The sequence below is a fragment of the Argentina anserina genome, chromosome 5 (assembly GCF_933775445.1).
Source record: "Argentina anserina chromosome 5, drPotAnse1.1, whole genome shotgun sequence".
Taxonomy (NCBI): Eukaryota; Viridiplantae; Streptophyta; class Magnoliopsida; order Rosales; family Rosaceae; genus Argentina; species Argentina anserina.
The window spans coordinates 21,734,007-21,750,765 of NC_065876.1; the positions used below are offsets into that span (position 1 = coordinate 21,734,007).

At 41.0% G+C, this 16,759-nt stretch overlaps 2 protein-coding genes across 2 annotated transcripts in view; both read left to right on the plus strand.

The window, feature by feature from the left end:
* Positions 1–3,905: 3,905 nt before the first annotated feature.
* On the plus strand, positions 3,906–10,895 carry LOC126795734 (uncharacterized). The gene is made up of 6 exons (XM_050522500.1): positions 3,906–4,358; positions 4,765–5,485; positions 5,606–7,137; positions 8,100–8,390; positions 9,353–9,992; positions 10,555–10,895. The coding sequence occupies exons 1-6, from the start codon at positions 3,906–3,908 to the stop codon at positions 10,893–10,895; spliced, it is 3,978 nt and encodes a 1,325-aa protein (XP_050378457.1).
* Positions 4,953–16,759, plus strand: part of LOC126795268 (40S ribosomal protein Sa-2-like) — an 83,086-nt gene continuing 71,279 nt past the window's right edge. Inside the window, exon 1 of the mRNA XM_050522112.1 lies at positions 4,953–4,957. The gene's annotated coding sequence lies outside the window, so the exon portion shown is untranslated. The remainder of the gene's footprint in view (positions 4,958–16,759) is intronic.

Sequence of the window (16,759 nt, forward strand, 5' to 3'; positions counted from 1 at the left end):
CGAGCTGCAAAGCTTACCGGGTTTGTGTTTACATTCCCGCTGCACCTATTTGATGGTGTATGGGATAATTCCGCAGGTGTGGATTAGCGGAAGTCGACGGACCACTCTGAGGACTCGAAGTCATTTTTATTGTATCTTGTGGTGAGGATTTGTGTGGATTTATGTCAGGATTTGTGTGAGGATTTTTATATTTCCATTTGTTATAATGTTAAATTATAAATTTGGTTTGTAATAATCGGTTTGACTGAGTTGTCTTTTGAACTCAGAAATGATCCGCTGTGACATTAAAATGATTTCGATTCATTGAGATTGTTTTATAGTTTTTCATGACTTCGAAATTTGAGTTTCATACTCGAAATTTTGGAGTCGTGACAGCTCCCCCTGATCAAGCTCCCTCTCATCTTTGACTTCAGCATCTCCCATGTTAGGTATATTTTCATCTCTATCACCTTGCAGCCCAACGTTGGATTCCTACTGCAATGGTGAATCATAAATGTCACTATCACTTGTTGCATTTGGTAGTACTTCTTTGTCAAAATCTGTAATAGATTGGTCTTCATGGAACACCACATCTCAGCTTCTTATAAATTTCTTTGTCTTTGGATTCCACAACTAGTAGCCAAACTCTTCTTCACCATAGCCGAAAAATATGCATGGTGTCGCCTTGTCATCCAGCTTTTTCCTCTGCTCGTTGGATACAAGTGTGAATGCTTTACATCCAAATACTCTCAAATGTAGGTATGATGCATCTTTCCTGGTCCACACTTCGTTTGGAATCTTAAAATCCAAAGGTACACATGGTGCTCTGTTGATCAGGTAGCACACAGTATTCACAGCTGCTCCCCAAAATTATTTTGACAATTTGGCTATCTTTAACATGCATCTGACTTTCTCCATAATGGTACGGTTCACCCGTTCTGCTACGCCATTATGTTGAGGGGTGCTATGAACTGTCTTCTTATGTCTGATGCCATGCTTTGCACAATAATCTCTAAATTTGTGCGCTATGTACTCTCCGCCATTATCACTACGAAGACACTTAAATTTTCTTCCAGTCTCCATTTCCACCATAGCGTGGAAAATCGTAAATGTCTGGAACACCTGGTCTTTGGATTTCAACAAATAAACCCAAACCTTTCGTGAAGCATCATCGATATAAGTAACAAAATACTTATGCATACTCAATGATTCTTCTTCCATCGGACCACACACATCTGAATGTACAAGATCTAGAATATATTTTTTCCTAGTGAAAGTCTTTGGAAAATTAATTTTCTTATGCTTACCAAATAAACAATAATCACAAGAGTCTAGTGAGTTACCTTTGTCAATAGGAATTAGTGACTTCTTTACCAACAACTGCAGTCCTTTCTCACTCATGTGGCCAAGACGTCTATGCCACAAACTTGGAGAAGATTTCTCGACTGCATTTAGCTCATTCTTGCATATATTTTCATAGGTCTTGTAGAGTGTGCAACACATTTCTCCTCTTGCAACTACAAGAAATCCCTTGGTAAGCTTCCACTTTCCATCACCACCATGATGATAAAAGTCTTGTCGATCAAGTACACTAGTTGACATAAGATTGAGACGTAGACCAGGAACATGTCTCACATCTTTCAACAATAACTGACAACCACTTCTGTCTGCAAACAAATATCTCTAATCCCAACAATATTGGAGTAGCTATCATTGCCCATATTTACTTTACCAAAGTCACCTGCTTTGTACGTAGTGAAAAACTCTATGTGAGAGGTGGCATGTAACGAGGTGGCATTGAATTCCAGGATGATCTACTAGTAGACATTCACCTCCAAGTGACAGGAACTCACACTCATCATAAGACATCGCAGCAGCAACATTGGTTGTGTCCTCCTTTTGTTGATGAGTAACGTCTACTCTCGCTTCGTTGAATTCTCGCTTCAATTTGTTACAATTTTTCTTCATGTGGCCTGGAAGACAACAATGATGACACTTTTCGCTGAACCTTGTTCTGGATTTGCTCATACTCCTTTCGTGACCTCTGGGTCATTTTCTCTTACTCCTTCCTCTCCTCTCCACAATGAAGAATCGACCATTTTCTGAACTTGATGAAGAACTCCTTCCTGTTTCTTCGTTCAACATATTATCTTTAATATTTTCCATAAATAATACACCATTAGTTGCAGAGTTACTTACTGTAACAACAAATGTTCCCAGCTATCCGGTAACGACCTGAGCAGCAGCAACGCTTGTAACTCATCATCAATCTTCATGCTCATCGTGGCTAATTGATTGAGTACACTCTGGAAGTGGTTGAGGTGCTTGGTCACTCGAACGTCTCCCATGTACTTCATGTTGATGAGCTCTTTATTGAGAAAAGCTTTCTTGGCAGTAGTCTTTTTCTCAAATAAGGACTTCAACTTCAACCAAAACTCATATGCGCTGGTTTCAGTGGCAACATCGTGAAATACACTATTGTCCACCCATTCACGAATATGACCGATGACTTTGCGGTTCATCTTGATCCAAATTGTTGGTGAAATCTCACTTGGCTTGGCATCGTCTCCCTCGATCGGCTCATGCAAATCTTTGCAATAGAGAATATCCTCCATTCTCGGCTTCCAGGTAATCCAGTTGGAGTGGTTAAGTCTGATCGTGGTACTTCATGATCCTTCCATTCTATAGCTCCTAGTCAGATTCAGGACCTCTGATACCACTGTTGGAGAATGCGGAAGATTGAACTGTAGAATGAAAATCGAAATAACTCACAATCACAAGCGGAAAGTAAAATTAATAGAGAACACCGGGATTTAACTTGGTTCAGCAAAGTGAATACGTCCATGAGTATCAACAATAAAGAACCTCCACTATATGAAGAAAGGTTACACCGAGAGAAACACTACTTCAAGACTCACACTTGAAGAGATACACTCTCACACACTTTATTTTACTACACACACAAAACTCTATACTTAGAGTTTTCTCTCTATCTCTCATTATTGATCACACAGAAGATGAACTCTCCCTTATTGTTCTTCTACGTTTATTGCATCATTTCTCATGTCTTTATATAGACAAACATCTTTGTGCAATTCATGCATTTGCATGTAACATGCATGGAATCAAAGTCAATCTTCTTCCTTGATTCATGCTTAATGTTGGCAAGCTTATCAATGCATTCTTCTTTTTTGTCAAATAAATCAGCAACCTACCACCCAAAGGTTGTAGCTTTATTTCTTACCTTCAATAAAGGCTGCTCCAAGTTTCAACAAAATCACCTTCATCAATTAATGGATCACCAAAGTAATGTGTGCTTGATTTACTCATGTGAACATCACATAGTTTTCTCACCTCCATTAAAGAGGGACTGACCCTATCAGTTTGGGCCCCTGAAAAGCGAGGCTCCTACTCGGTGAAATCGGCATAATGGATTGCTAGACAATAGGTCCTTGCTAATGTGCTTGCTTCAACATCTCAAGGTGATCCATATAAACTTCTCTAGAGAAAGATTTGGAATGCAAAAATTCTCGGCAAGGTGAAAATATGCAATTGGAGAGCAGTCCAGAATCTGTTAGCTTCTCGTGAGAAGCTTGTTTCGAAAGGGTATCAGGGGGAGATGCACTGCCTCGTCTGTAATCATCGCACTAAGAGTACTTTGCATCTTATGTGTACGTGTCCTTTTGCTAAACAAGTTCTGTTCCTTGCTGGTTTTCATATCCTTTACCAAGATGGTATGTGGTTCAAAGATCGGTTGCTTATGGAGGCACAACAACTGGAGAATGAAGCTTTTGCTAAGCTGCTTGTGCTATTGTGGAGTCTATGGAGGCATCGAAAATAATTTGTTATGGCGAAACAAACCCAAAAATGCTCAAGAAACTGTGTTGGAAGCAGTAGCTTGGTTTGAGGAGTATTAGAAAGCTAATATGACTTCTCGGGTAACTCGTGTCTCTAGTCCTAAAAGATGGCAAGCACCTGCAGGAGACCATAGCTTCAAATTGAATGTAGATGTTGCTTTCCTTCCGGAGCAGACAAGAGGAGGAATTGGGGGTGTGATTAGGGATACAAGATGTCAATGTGTGGCTGCGTTTGCTAAACCGATAGAGTTTACTTCATCGGCAAAGCAATGTGAACTGGTTGCTATACGGGCCAGTATGGATATTCTCCAATCCCTAATCCTTCAACATGTTCTTGTTGAAAGTGATTCACTAGAAGCGACTGCTGAAGCCAGAGTCGGTAATTTTGACTTACTTGCTAATGGAGGCATAATTAGAGATATCCAAGATACCTGGACTTGTCTAACTGCTGTTGAGCTTCAGCATTGTTCTCGAAATTACAACTCGGTTGCTCATAGGCTTGCCGCAATAGGTTTCGATTCAGTATATGCTACTATATGACTTGACCATGCTCCAAGTACAATTCTTGATGTACTTGATTCTGATTGTAACCATCTTCGTTCAGTTTTAATGCAATTTCTCCCCTTTCAAAAAAAATTGTATTTGGAAAATAATCATCTTTTAATATCCATTTCCTATTTTGTAATGTTTTGGAATACAAAGATGTAACAAGTCTAAATAATATGTTTGGATTGGGCCTCCTTGTAACGGGTCATTGGACTTGGGTAGTCTTATAGACGGGTCTTTAGAGTTTTACCTTTTACTATATAAGGCAATCAAGTTTCTTTGTAATGGATTGAAGAATATTGCAATTTAGTTCATTTAGTTTATCTTAGGTTTCTTTTCATTTCTTTTTTTTGTTATGACTTTTCACGGTAATGAATCTCAGGATCGTTACAAGTGGTATCAGAGCCCACATCTGGGCATATGTCCGTCGGGGTATGGCGGTGGTATCTACGGCGGGTACTACAATCACTATTCTTCTTACCCACCTCATACATCGTTCAATTTCACTCAACCGAACCCATACCCACCATCGCATCACCACCAATCTGCTCAACCAAACCCTTACTCACCACCACAATACTACAATTCTACAACCCTCATAAATGGCCGCCTAATGTCTCAGCAATTTCCATCTTCTCACCCTCACGCACAGGCGCGGCAACCACCAGCTTACTCGCAATCCATTTATCAGTACTCGCACCCTCTGGGCTACTATCAGCCACCTCCACCACAGCAAAATAGCGTCACAATGGTTGTCAATGGTCACTTGTTGCCAAACCAATTTCCTGGTGCTTCTCAGACTCACGCACAATTCAGCCCTACACCATACCACTCACCTCCGCTTAACCCAAATCTCGAGGTTCCTCTCCCGATGATTTCTCAAAGCCAGTCACATGAATCATCAAGCGCCAGCGTTCATTCTCAATTGATTCCCACAAAAGCCATGGCCACACAAGCTATTTCTCATTCTGCTCCGTCACCTCTAGCGTGTGAGCAACCACAAACAATTCCTCTCGAGAATGGTTGGGTATTTAATTGGGAGAACCCAGAATCTATGGCCCAGCAGAAAGGAAGTGGGAAACTTGTGTCATCACAACAGCAAGGTGCCTATCAACTTTCACACAAAGAGCCGATAGATGCTAAGATTTGGAGCTGCGGGAATCTTTGAAGAGATCCACAGAGGCCTTCCTCTCTGAGTTCAAAGAGCAGATGCGGTTGTTAAGGGGTTCAAAGTCGAGTTGATAATCTGCAGAAATCTGCCTCTACGGTGGTGCCGTCCGAATCTATTTCAGCTGCAACTGAGGCTTTGCCATCACTTTCTCCTGTTGATAATGGTAATATTTGTAAACCCCATGTGGATAGTTGCTTGAATATGCATCATGTTGCAGGTTGTGTGTTTGGTATTGATAAGAGAGAATATAATGAAAGGATGTGGGTGAATAGTGGGAATGGTAGAGAGTATAATGAGCTTGAGCTTGAGCGTGTTGTTCTTAAGCAAGATATTCAGATACCAAATTCTGGTAAACAAGGGAGGGAACCTGATGAACTTTACCTGTTTGACAAAATGCCCAAGTCAAATGGACTGTGTAATGCAAGTAGTGGCAAGGGTTTAATTCCGGCCTCCGATGGTAAGCCACAATCGAGAGGGCTATTCCAAGCCGTAAGGTTCAAGAAGAATGGACTGTCCAAATCTTTTGTTAAGAGCATTCTTGACAAAGGAGGAGGACTTGCTACTTGTTGTGAAATAATGGATGCTATTCAAGACCATGCTCTCAACCTATTTGATAAAATGCCAAAGTCAGATGGCTTGTATGATGCAGGGAGGATCAATTCTTCTCTTACAAGTATTCATGACAAAGAGGATAAAAGTGAAGAATGGAATGTTGATTATTACTCAGATGAAGAGATAGCAACCCTAATTTCTTGGAGTTATAGTGATAATTCTGAAAGAGTTGATGGGACAATTGTGACAGGCTCAGATGATGATGTGGTTACTCATGAAGGAGGGAGTGTAAAAAAGATATTCAATTCTAGTGCATCGGTAGCTCTGTCAAAAGCAGCAACAGGTACATGTTCTCTGGTGAATGACTCTATAACATTGTTTTCAAGACTTGAGTATTACTTTGAGAGTTCAAAGAAGGTTAAACAGTTTGTACTGCAGCTATGCTTCTTTGGGTTTGATCAGAAGGTTTGTGATAAAGGTGGTGGCAACCCTCTCTTCACACATGAATATTCTATCATGTATAAAGAGCTTGTAGGTACAAGGCGTTTGGTACTTCTTCCCAACTTCACATATGCAATTGGGTGCTCAGAGACAATTACTGACTCTATGAAGTCAAATGAAAAGTTTGTACGGTTTGTTTTGTGTACCCTGGATGCAGTGCAATATGTTTTGTGTACTCTAGATGCACCTTACACAATTCAAAAGTTGGAACTCAAACTCAACTATCAGAATGTCCTTCAGGTGTTCTCATCATGTGTTAGTGTGTTTGTGACGGGAGAAGCATTTACGAGCTTGGAGTTGTTGCAAAATGAGAATAAGATTGATCAAGTATATGGCAAGGCTATTGAGTGGATTCTATCAAGTGGCATGAGAGTCCGTTATAAGAGCACATCATTCTCATATGGGGATTTATCTGAACTTGTGGCAACTGAGTACTTCTCTTGCTCAATGAGGCCAACTTTTACCAGAGAACTTATTCTATACACAATTCAAAAGTTGGAACTCAAACTCAACTATCAGAATGTCCTTCAGGTGTTCTCATCATGTGTTAGTGTGTTTGTGACGGGAGAAGCATTTACGAGCTTGGAGTTGTTGCAAAATGAGAAAATGGACTGTGTAATGCAAGTAGTGGCAAGGGTTTAATTCCGGCCTCCGATGGTAAGCCACAATCGAGAGGGCTATTCCAAGCCGTAAGGTTCAAGAAGAATGGACTGTCCAAATCTTTTGTTAAGAGCATTCTTGACAAAGGAGGAGGACTTGCTACTTGTTGTGAAATAATGGATGCTATTCAAGACCATGCTCTCAACCTATTTGATAAAATGCCAAAGTCAGATGGCTTGTATGATGCAGGGAGGATCAATTCTTCTCTTACAAGTATTCATGACAAAGAGGATAAAAGTGAAGAATGGAATGTTGATTATTACTCAGATGAAGAGATAGCAACCCTAATTTCTTGGAGTTATAGTGATAATTCTGAAAGAGTTGATGGGACAATTGTGACAGGCTCAGATGATGATGTGGTTACTCATGAAGGAGGGAGTGTAAAAAAGATATTCAATTCTAGTGCATCGGTAGCTCTGTCAAAAGCAGCAACAGGTACATGTTCTCTGGTGAATGACTCTATAACATTGTTTTCAAGACTTGAGTATTACTTTGAGAGTTCAAAGAAGGTTAAACAGTTTGTACTGCAGCTATGCTTCTTTGGGTTTGATCAGAAGGTTTGTGATAAAGGTGGTGGCAACCCTCTCTTCACACATGAATATTCTATCATGTATAAAGAGCTTGTAGGTACAAGGCGTTTGGTACTTCTTCCCAACTTCACATATGCAATTGGGTGCTCAGAGACAATTACTGACTCTATGAAGTCAAATGAAAAGTTTGTACGGTTTGTTTTGTGTACCCTGGATGCAGTGCAATATGTTTTGTGTACTCTAGATGCACCTTACACAATTCAAAAGTTGGAACTCAAACTCAACTATCAGAATGTCCTTCAGGTGTTCTCATCATGTGTTAGTGTGTTTGTGACGGGAGAAGCATTTACGAGCTTGGAGTTGTTGCAAAATGAGAATAAGATTGATCAAGTATATGGCAAGGCTATTGAGTGGATTCTATCAAGTGGCATGAGAGTCCGTTATAAGAGCACATCATTCTCATATGGGGATTTATCTGAACTTGTGGCAACTGAGTACTTCTCTTGCTCAATGAGGCCAACTTTTACCAGAGAACTTATTCTATACACAATTCAAAAGTTGGAACTCAAACTCAACTATCAGAATGTCCTTCAGGTGTTCTCATCATGTGTTAGTGTGTTTGTGACGGGAGAAGCATTTACGAGCTTGGAGTTGTTGCAAAATGAGAAAATGGACTGTGTAATGCAAGTAGTGGCAAGGGTTTAATTCCGGCCTCCGATGGTAAGCCACAATCGAGAGGGCTATTCCAAGCCGTAAGGTTCAAGAAGAATGGACTGTCCAAATCTTTTGTTAAGAGCATTCTTGACAAAGGAGGAGGACTTGCTACTTGTTGTGAAATAATGGATGCTATTCAAGACCATGCTCTCAACCTATTTGATAAAATGCCAAAGTCAGATGGCTTGTATGATGCAGGGAGGATCAATTCTTCTCTTACAAGTATTCATGACAAAGAGGATAAAAGTGAAGAATGGAATGTTGATTATTACTCAGATGAAGAGATAGCAACCCTAATTTCTTGGAGTTATAGTGATAATTCTGAAAGAGTTGATGGGACAATTGTGACAGGCTCAGATGATGATGTGGTTACTCATGAAGGAGGGAGTGTAAAAAAGATATTCAATTCTAGTGCATCGGTAGCTCTGTCAAAAGCAGCAACAGGTACATGTTCTCTGGTGAATGACTCTATAACATTGTTTTCAAGACTTGAGTATTACTTTGAGAGTTCAAAGAAGGTTAAACAGTTTGTACTGCAGCTATGCTTCTTTGGGTTTGATCAGAAGGTTTGTGATAAAGGTGGTGGCAACCCTCTCTTCACACATGAATATTCTATCATGTATAAAGAGCTTGTAGGTACAAGGCGTTTGGTACTTCTTCCCAACTTCACATATGCAATTGGGTGCTCAGAGACAATTACTGACTCTATGAAGTCAAATGAAAAGTTTGTACGGTTTGTTTTGTGTACCCTGGATGCAGTGCAATATGTTTTGTGTACTCTAGATGCACCTTACACAATTCAAAAGTTGGAACTCAAACTCAACTATCAGAATGTCCTTCAGGTGTTCTCATCATGTGTTAGTGTGTTTGTGACGGGAGAAGCATTTACGAGCTTGGAGTTGTTGCAAAATGAGAATAAGATTGATCAAGTATATGGCAAGGCTATTGAGTGGATTCTATCAAGTGGCATGAGAGTCCGTTATAAGAGCACATCATTCTCATATGGGGATTTATCTGAACTTGTGGCAACTGAGTACTTCTCTTGCTCAATGAGGCCAACTTTTACCAGAGAACTTATTCTATACACAATTCAAAAGTTGGAACTCAAACTCAACTATCAGAATGTCCTTCAGGTGTTCTCATCATGTGTTAGTGTGTTTGTGACGGGAGAAGCATTTACGAGCTTGGAGTTGTTGCAAAATGAGAATAAGATTGATCAAGTATATGGCAAGGCTATTGAGTGGATTCTATCAAGTGGCATGAGAGTCCGTTATAAGAGCACATCATTCTCATATGGGGATTTATCTGAACTTGTGGCAACTGAGTACTTCTCTTGCTCAATGAGGCCAACTTTTACCAGAGAACTTATTCTATATGGTTACAGATCTTCAGTTCTGATGTATAAACTTGTGCATAAGAGGGCCGAAGTCAGCGTACTTCTTGGAGCATATACGAGAGACTTTAATTTCAATGACAACAGCTGTGATCAAAGAAAATTTACAGTGCATCATTCTGAGAGATCTGTGATGCAACATCTGAGATTGCAAAAGAAACTATCATGCATCAGTGATACTTTTTTTATTGGTGATGATCGCTATGTCCCTGCTTTACTATTTGGATTTCACATTAGCAATAATCTTGTTATTGGAAGCTTGAATCTCCATGGCCACGAGTATACCATCATTACTATATTGGGAACAGAAAAAAAGTATGAGGATTATTGGTGTTCAACTTTGTAGTAGTCATCAGCCTTTATCATTCATTGAATTGGGAGTTGAGGGAGCATGGCTGTACTTACAAATATTTGTCCCCAATTTTATCCTAGAGCTTACAAATGGATATTGGCAGCTTCACTTGCTCTTATCTTATGTTATTATGCTTGAATTGGGAGAACCATTTACAACTTGGGAGTTACTACATACAAGGGGTGGATACAGTGAAAGAGAAAGTCATGGAGTTCTTACAAAAACCAAGGAAATATGTGTTGAACATCTTTTGTTTCTTAATATCATTTTCCTGGTCTTTGGTTCCTCTACTTCGGCAGATGACACTCACTTCTGTTCTCATGACCTCGGTGATGATAGTCATGCGGCTCTTCATGGTAGTGATACCACTATTTGTGGATTGTTGGACACAAGTGCTACTGCATTTGGTATGGCTTTCCAACCAATACACATAGTTGATTATTCTCTTGGTACTTCATTTATGCTGTTACTCCTTAGTGCTCTGTTCATGTCAGTCAGAAACTTGAATGAAGTTATTGCTACAGCTTTTGCTCAGTTGATATTAAGGTTTACAGGGACAACAATGATCATGGGCCAACTGGTTTCAGGCGACGTCTCATATGAGAGCTTGGAAAGTGTCCAAATTTCGACCCAAATGTGAAACTTGAGGACAAGTTTCTGTTAAGAGGGTAGTAATGTAACGAGTCTAAATAATATGCTTGGGTTGGGCCTCCTTGTAACGGGTCATTGGACTTGGGTAGTCTTTTAGACGGGTCTTTAGGGTTTTGCCTTTTACTATATAAGGCAATCAAGTTTTTTTGTAATGGATTGAAGAATATTGTAATTTAGTTCATTTAGTTTATCTTAGTTTTCTTTTCATTTCTTGTTTTCGTTATGGCTTTCCACGGTAATGAATTTCAGGATCGTTACAAAAGAGGAGAAAAAGAAGTGGGTATTCAGGTAAATTTATACTTAGAGCACCGAGAACAATAGAGTAAAATGCCACTATGCCAGATAGAAAGATGGGTATTCATAGTGGTACACTGCCGCCTCCAAAGTTCAAAAAACCCGAAATTCCACCTTGTCTTGGTCAGTTCGTTGAATCAGGTGATAAACGGTCCCTTGCTCCTGTGTTTGCTTTGATTGTTTTTTCTCTTTCAATCGTTGATTTCGTTCATTAGTGCAAGATTGATTGTTACCCAGATCTGATTTGAATTATTTTTTTCCTTAAAGATCTCATTGTGATCGACTCCTAGTTTCAGTCATGATGAAAAATGTTCTAATATGATTTACTCCATTATCCGTTTATAAATTTCTCCTTTCAAAACTAGATTTCATAATCCTCGTAAAAGAAGGCTTCTGTTCCTAGTTTTATTTAGAATCAGGCTACTTAGCTAGCTGTGTAATATATAATATGAAGTGACACAGTTTTTTATTGATCACATTGTTTGAATCTCCGGTTTGTGAATTTCACTACTTGAAGAATGTTGTCAACGATTCCGGTGAAGCGATACTATTTTACTAGTGTTACAAAGAGATGAAATTGAACCAAGGCCGGGACAAGAGAACAGGGTTATGGTCGATTCCAACTCCTCAGAAGGAGCACCGTTTGCTTTGATGATCGGAGGCTCCAGCCGTTCGACGTCACTGAACAACCACGGACTGCAAGCCTGACTAACATTCCTTTCTCAAATGATTACCTTAAACCAAATTTTTTGGAACTCATAGAATTCATGACCTCAGACCTCTAGATGTTGGGGGTGCCACAAGAGGATCAGCGAACTGTCCTTGACAAACTATACGAGGCAATTGGATCAGCATTATTGATCTTTGTTTCACTCTCTTTGTTCTTGATGTTGGCTTCATCATCTGGACTAGACCTGGTAACAATTTCAAGTGATCATGCAGATTCCTTCCTCTCAAAGCTTGTTATATGCACAGACTGTGTCATCATCTTTATGTCTTTGCTTTTACCCCACAACACGGTATATAAACCACCTACTATTAACAATGATCCTAGCATGCTATATTGAACAAATCAAAATGTTAAAAAGAGTTGAAGTTAGTTAGATAAAATAGAATGGAGAAAAAGGTCGAAGTACGTATGTGATATAGTTCTACCTTCCAAGGTGCAACTTCTCATCTAATAGCAAAGAGCCAACAAAGGCAACGATCACAAGCACTAGAGGGTTGAAAACATATACAAATAACGGGCCTTTCATGCAAAAACACAATGCTAAAATCGTCAAACTTATTCCAGTAGCCACAATCCCCTAAAATGCATGTACAGGTTAATTATAAAGTTAGTGATGCAGGATGAAATAATTGTGTATTATTGAATGATATGGTGGCCTATATATATGCATTTACAAAACCACAATCCCGTAGGATTCGGAGTCCTACTCTATTACGGAGATGCTAATCTATCTCCTAATGGGAAACCTATTAGGCTAAGACACACATAAGGGTAGAATAGTAATTCTCCCGGAATACTCCCCCTTGTGTCGCATGCCTAGGTTGCATGGCGCACAACGTTGCCTCGGTAAAAACCTTGTCAAGCAAAACAAAAACCTCTTGGGTAAAACAAAAGCTTGATCGAAGGGAAAAAGAGCACAACGCACCAACTACTTAAGGATCTTAACATGTGATGTAGACTCCTCCTGAAGTCTACCAAACTCTAGTGTTCTGATAAACGGCGCATGCCAATGCTCTTCACATGTTTCACAAAAGTAGATTTAGGCAAAGACTTGGTGAACAAATCCGCAACATTGGATTCTGAACTAACTTGATTGATCTGAACATTCAAGAACTTCTGTTGTTGACCGTTGTAGAAGAACTTAGGCGAAATATGCTTGGTGTTGTCTCCCTTGATGAAACCTAACTTTGTCTGCTCTATGCAAGCAGCATCCGCAACATTGGATTCTGAACTAACTTGATTGATCTGAACATTCAAGAACTTCTGTTGTTGACCGTTGTAGAAGAACTTAGGCGAAATATGCTTGGTGTTGTCTCCCTTGATGAAACCTAACTTTGTCTGCTCTATGCAAGCAGCATTATCTTCATAAATGCACGTAGGTTGATCAGTTGTAGAGACTAATCCACAACAATCACGAATATGGCGAACAAGTGATCGTAGCCAAACACATTCTTTAACTGCTTCATGGAGAGCGATGATCTCCGCGTGATTCGAAGAAGTAGCAACAAGAGTTTGCTTAGTGGATCTCCAAGATATCGCCGTATTCCCAATGGTAAACACATAACCGGTTTGAGAACGAGCCTTGTGAGGGTCAAAGAGGTACCCTACGTCGGCATAACCAACTAACAAGTTGTTTGGAGTCTTTGCATCGGGGGAAAGAGCTGCATGGGACCGGTTGCTGCTCTCGGCACCGTGCACGGTCTCCACGCCATGGCGGCCGGCGTCGTCGCTGCGGCGTACAGCGGCAAGACCGGGGTCGGCGATGGCGGTGGTGTGGGGAGATACCGTGGCGGTGTTCTCTCTGCAATAGGAGTAAAACAATCCCATGTCAAGCGAACCTTTCAAGTATCGAAACAAATGCTTGATTCCATTCCAATGCCGTAGCGTAGGCACGGAGCTAAATCTAGCTAATAAGTTCACTCCGAAAGATATGTCCGGTCTAGTGCACTGAGCAAGATACAATAGTGCCCCAATTGCACTAAGGTATGGAACTTCAAGACCAAGAACTTCTTCATCATCCTCTTTAGGACGGAAGAGATCCTTCTTGATATCTAGACTTCGGACGACCATGGGAGTAGACAATGGACTACATAGATCCATATTGAAACGTCGAAGCATCTTCTGTATGTAATTTGACTGAAGCACTAAGATGCCGTCGGCCCTGTGCACAAGCTCAAGGCCGAGACAGAATTTCGTCCTCCCTAGGTCTTTCATCTCAAATTCCGACTTCAAATAAGACACGGTCTCTTCAATCTCATCAAGAGTACCGATTATGTTCATGTCATCAATGTAGACCGCAACGATGACGAATCCGGAATTTGTCTTTCGTATGAACACGCATGGGCATACTTCATCATTCTTGTAACCCTTTCTCACCAAGTATTGATGCAACCGATTGTACACATTCTTCCGGATTGCTTTAACCCGTACAATGAACGACGTAATCTGACTGCATGAGCACTCCGTGGTCTGGAGGCACTTGATGGAGGTAAAGGTAGTCCCTCTGGAGCTTTCATGTATATCTCTGCGTCAAGATCCCCATAGAGATAAGCTGTAACCACATCCATAAGCTGCATATTTAGTCTTTCGGACACTACCAGACTAATAAGGTAGCGGAAGGTAATGATGTCCATAACAGGAGAATAAGTCTCTTCATAGTCAATACCAGGTCGTTGTGAGAATCCTTGCACCATGAGTCTTGCCTTATAGCATACGATCTCGTTCATCTTATTACGCTTACGAACGAAGACCCATTTATGTCCAACAGTTTTGACATCTCTTGGAGTCAATTCAACCTTTCCGAAGACTTCTCTCTTCGCTAATGAGTCAAGTTCTACCTGGATTGCTTCCTTCCACTTCGGCCAATCTGCTCTGCGTTCGCATTCAGCTACAGAGCGAGGGTCAACGTCGTCTTCAGATATGATCTCATGTGCGACGGAATAAGCGAAAACGTCATCAATGCATGTAGTGGCTCGGTTTCGGACCGACTGCTCACTTGTGTAGTTCACTGAGATTTCGTTGTTCTCTGGCATCAAACAAGGTTCCATAGCATCCCACGGTAACACTTGAGTTGATTCATGGACATAGCTATAATCAGAGACAACTTCATACGATGGTGATTCATCGTTGATGACGCGTTGTGCCTTAGTCGTTCGCTTCTTTCTAAGTTTTGAATCCCTAGAGTTTATCGGTCTCCCCCTTTTCCTTTGAGGAGCCGAGGCCGAAGCTGCTCCATGCCGGGTCATCTCGGCATCGTCGCCACAAGGGGCGCCGGCAACACCACGGTGTACGGTGGTGCCGCCGCCGGCCTCCGTCCCACTGTCAGGGGCGGTGCCAACGTTGCTAGGTCCAGGAGCTTGTCTTCCATTCCCGTATTTCGGGACATCCAACCGTGCCGGTACGTTCACAGCGGGTATGTTTGATCTCGTCACGTTAGCAATATCTACAAAGCCGTCGGGCATCGAATCCGCGACTTTCTGGAGGTCGATAATGTGTTGCACTTCTAACTCACTTTGTGCAGTGCGGGGATCATAATGAGACATAGTGGGGACACACCACGTCAATTCCTGACGTTCATTTGGAATGATAACATTCCCATCCCCCCCTAACGACGGGAAGCATGTCCCATCAAAGTGACAATCTGCAAATCTTGCAGTAAAGAGATCTCCGGTGGTTGGTTCTAAGTAGCGGACAATCGTTGGGGAATTATAGCCAACATAGATACCTAATCGTCTTTGGTACGCACTAAACGCTTGGTTAGCCGCGGGTCGGAAACGAATAAGTGTCGCTGCATGCAACACTGCATATCCCCACGCAGAGACCGGCAGGTTAGTACCCATAACCATTGCCCGAGCAACAAGCTGAATACGCTTGATGCTAGCCTCTGCTAGACCGTTCTGTGAATGAACATGAGGAACGGGATGTTCAACTTCGATCCCAATAGACATGCAGTAATAATCAAAAGTTTTAGTGCTGAATTCTCCAGCATTATCCAAACGAATGGATTTGATAGGATAATCGGGGTGGTGAGCCCGAAGTTTGATGATCTCAGCTAATAACTTAGCAAATGCAGCATTCCTTGTGGATAACAAAGCGACGAGTGACCAACGCGTCGATGCATCAACCAATACCATAAAATATCGAAAAGGTCCGCATTCTGGTTGAATAGGTCCACAAATGTCACCTTGGATACATTGTAAGAATAGAATGTTCTCGGTCGAAGCCTTAGCAAAAGAATGATTTCCTTGAAATTTAGCAAGAGAACAAGCTTTGCAAAACGAGCGATGGGCATTAGAAATTGCCATGGAGGCATTTGAAAGCACGGGAGGCATCACAAGCTCCTGTGAAGGGCAAAACGACGTCGTTTTCGACGTTCTGAGGTTCGTTTTCTGAATTTTTAATTTCCAAATTCACAATGTAGTGCTATTGGGGTCCCATGTAACCTAAAAGCGTCCAATTTAAAAACCACATGAGTTGCACACGTTGATCATCATGCTAAGTGTAAGGTAAATAAAATTCTCAAAGAGATCGTCTTGTAAGCAAGAAAATGAGAAATTTTATTGAATGCCAATCTTTAATACATCACACATGAACTTCTAATTCTAAAATCAAAAGACTATTACAAAGTCAATGAAAATAACAATGGCGGTCGGCCATAATAATACTTGAAATCATAAAGCTAAAGAAGCTAAAACGACTAATCAAAGTCGGGAGTATCCATGGTAGCGGCCCAAGGCCTAGCCTTAGAAGCAAGGGGCTCAGGCTTCATGGAGATATGGTGAGTCTCGATCTCATGGTCCTCATCCACATGATTCGATTCGGGTTGTAGA

Bases quoted from the DNA above. Each gene is read 5' to 3' on its own strand.
- LOC126795734 (XM_050522500.1), top strand. From the start codon at position 3,906: ATGACTTCTCGGGTAACTCGTGTCTCTAGTCCTAAAAGATGGCAAGCA. The intron at 8,391-9,352 runs GTGTTCTCATCA...AATGTCCTTCAG, and splicing joins ACTATCAGAATGTCCTTCAG to GTGTTCTCATCATGTGTTAG. The intron at 9,993-10,554 runs GTGATCAAAGAA...CTACTTCGGCAG, and splicing joins TAATTTCAATGACAACAGCT to ATGACACTCACTTCTGTTCT.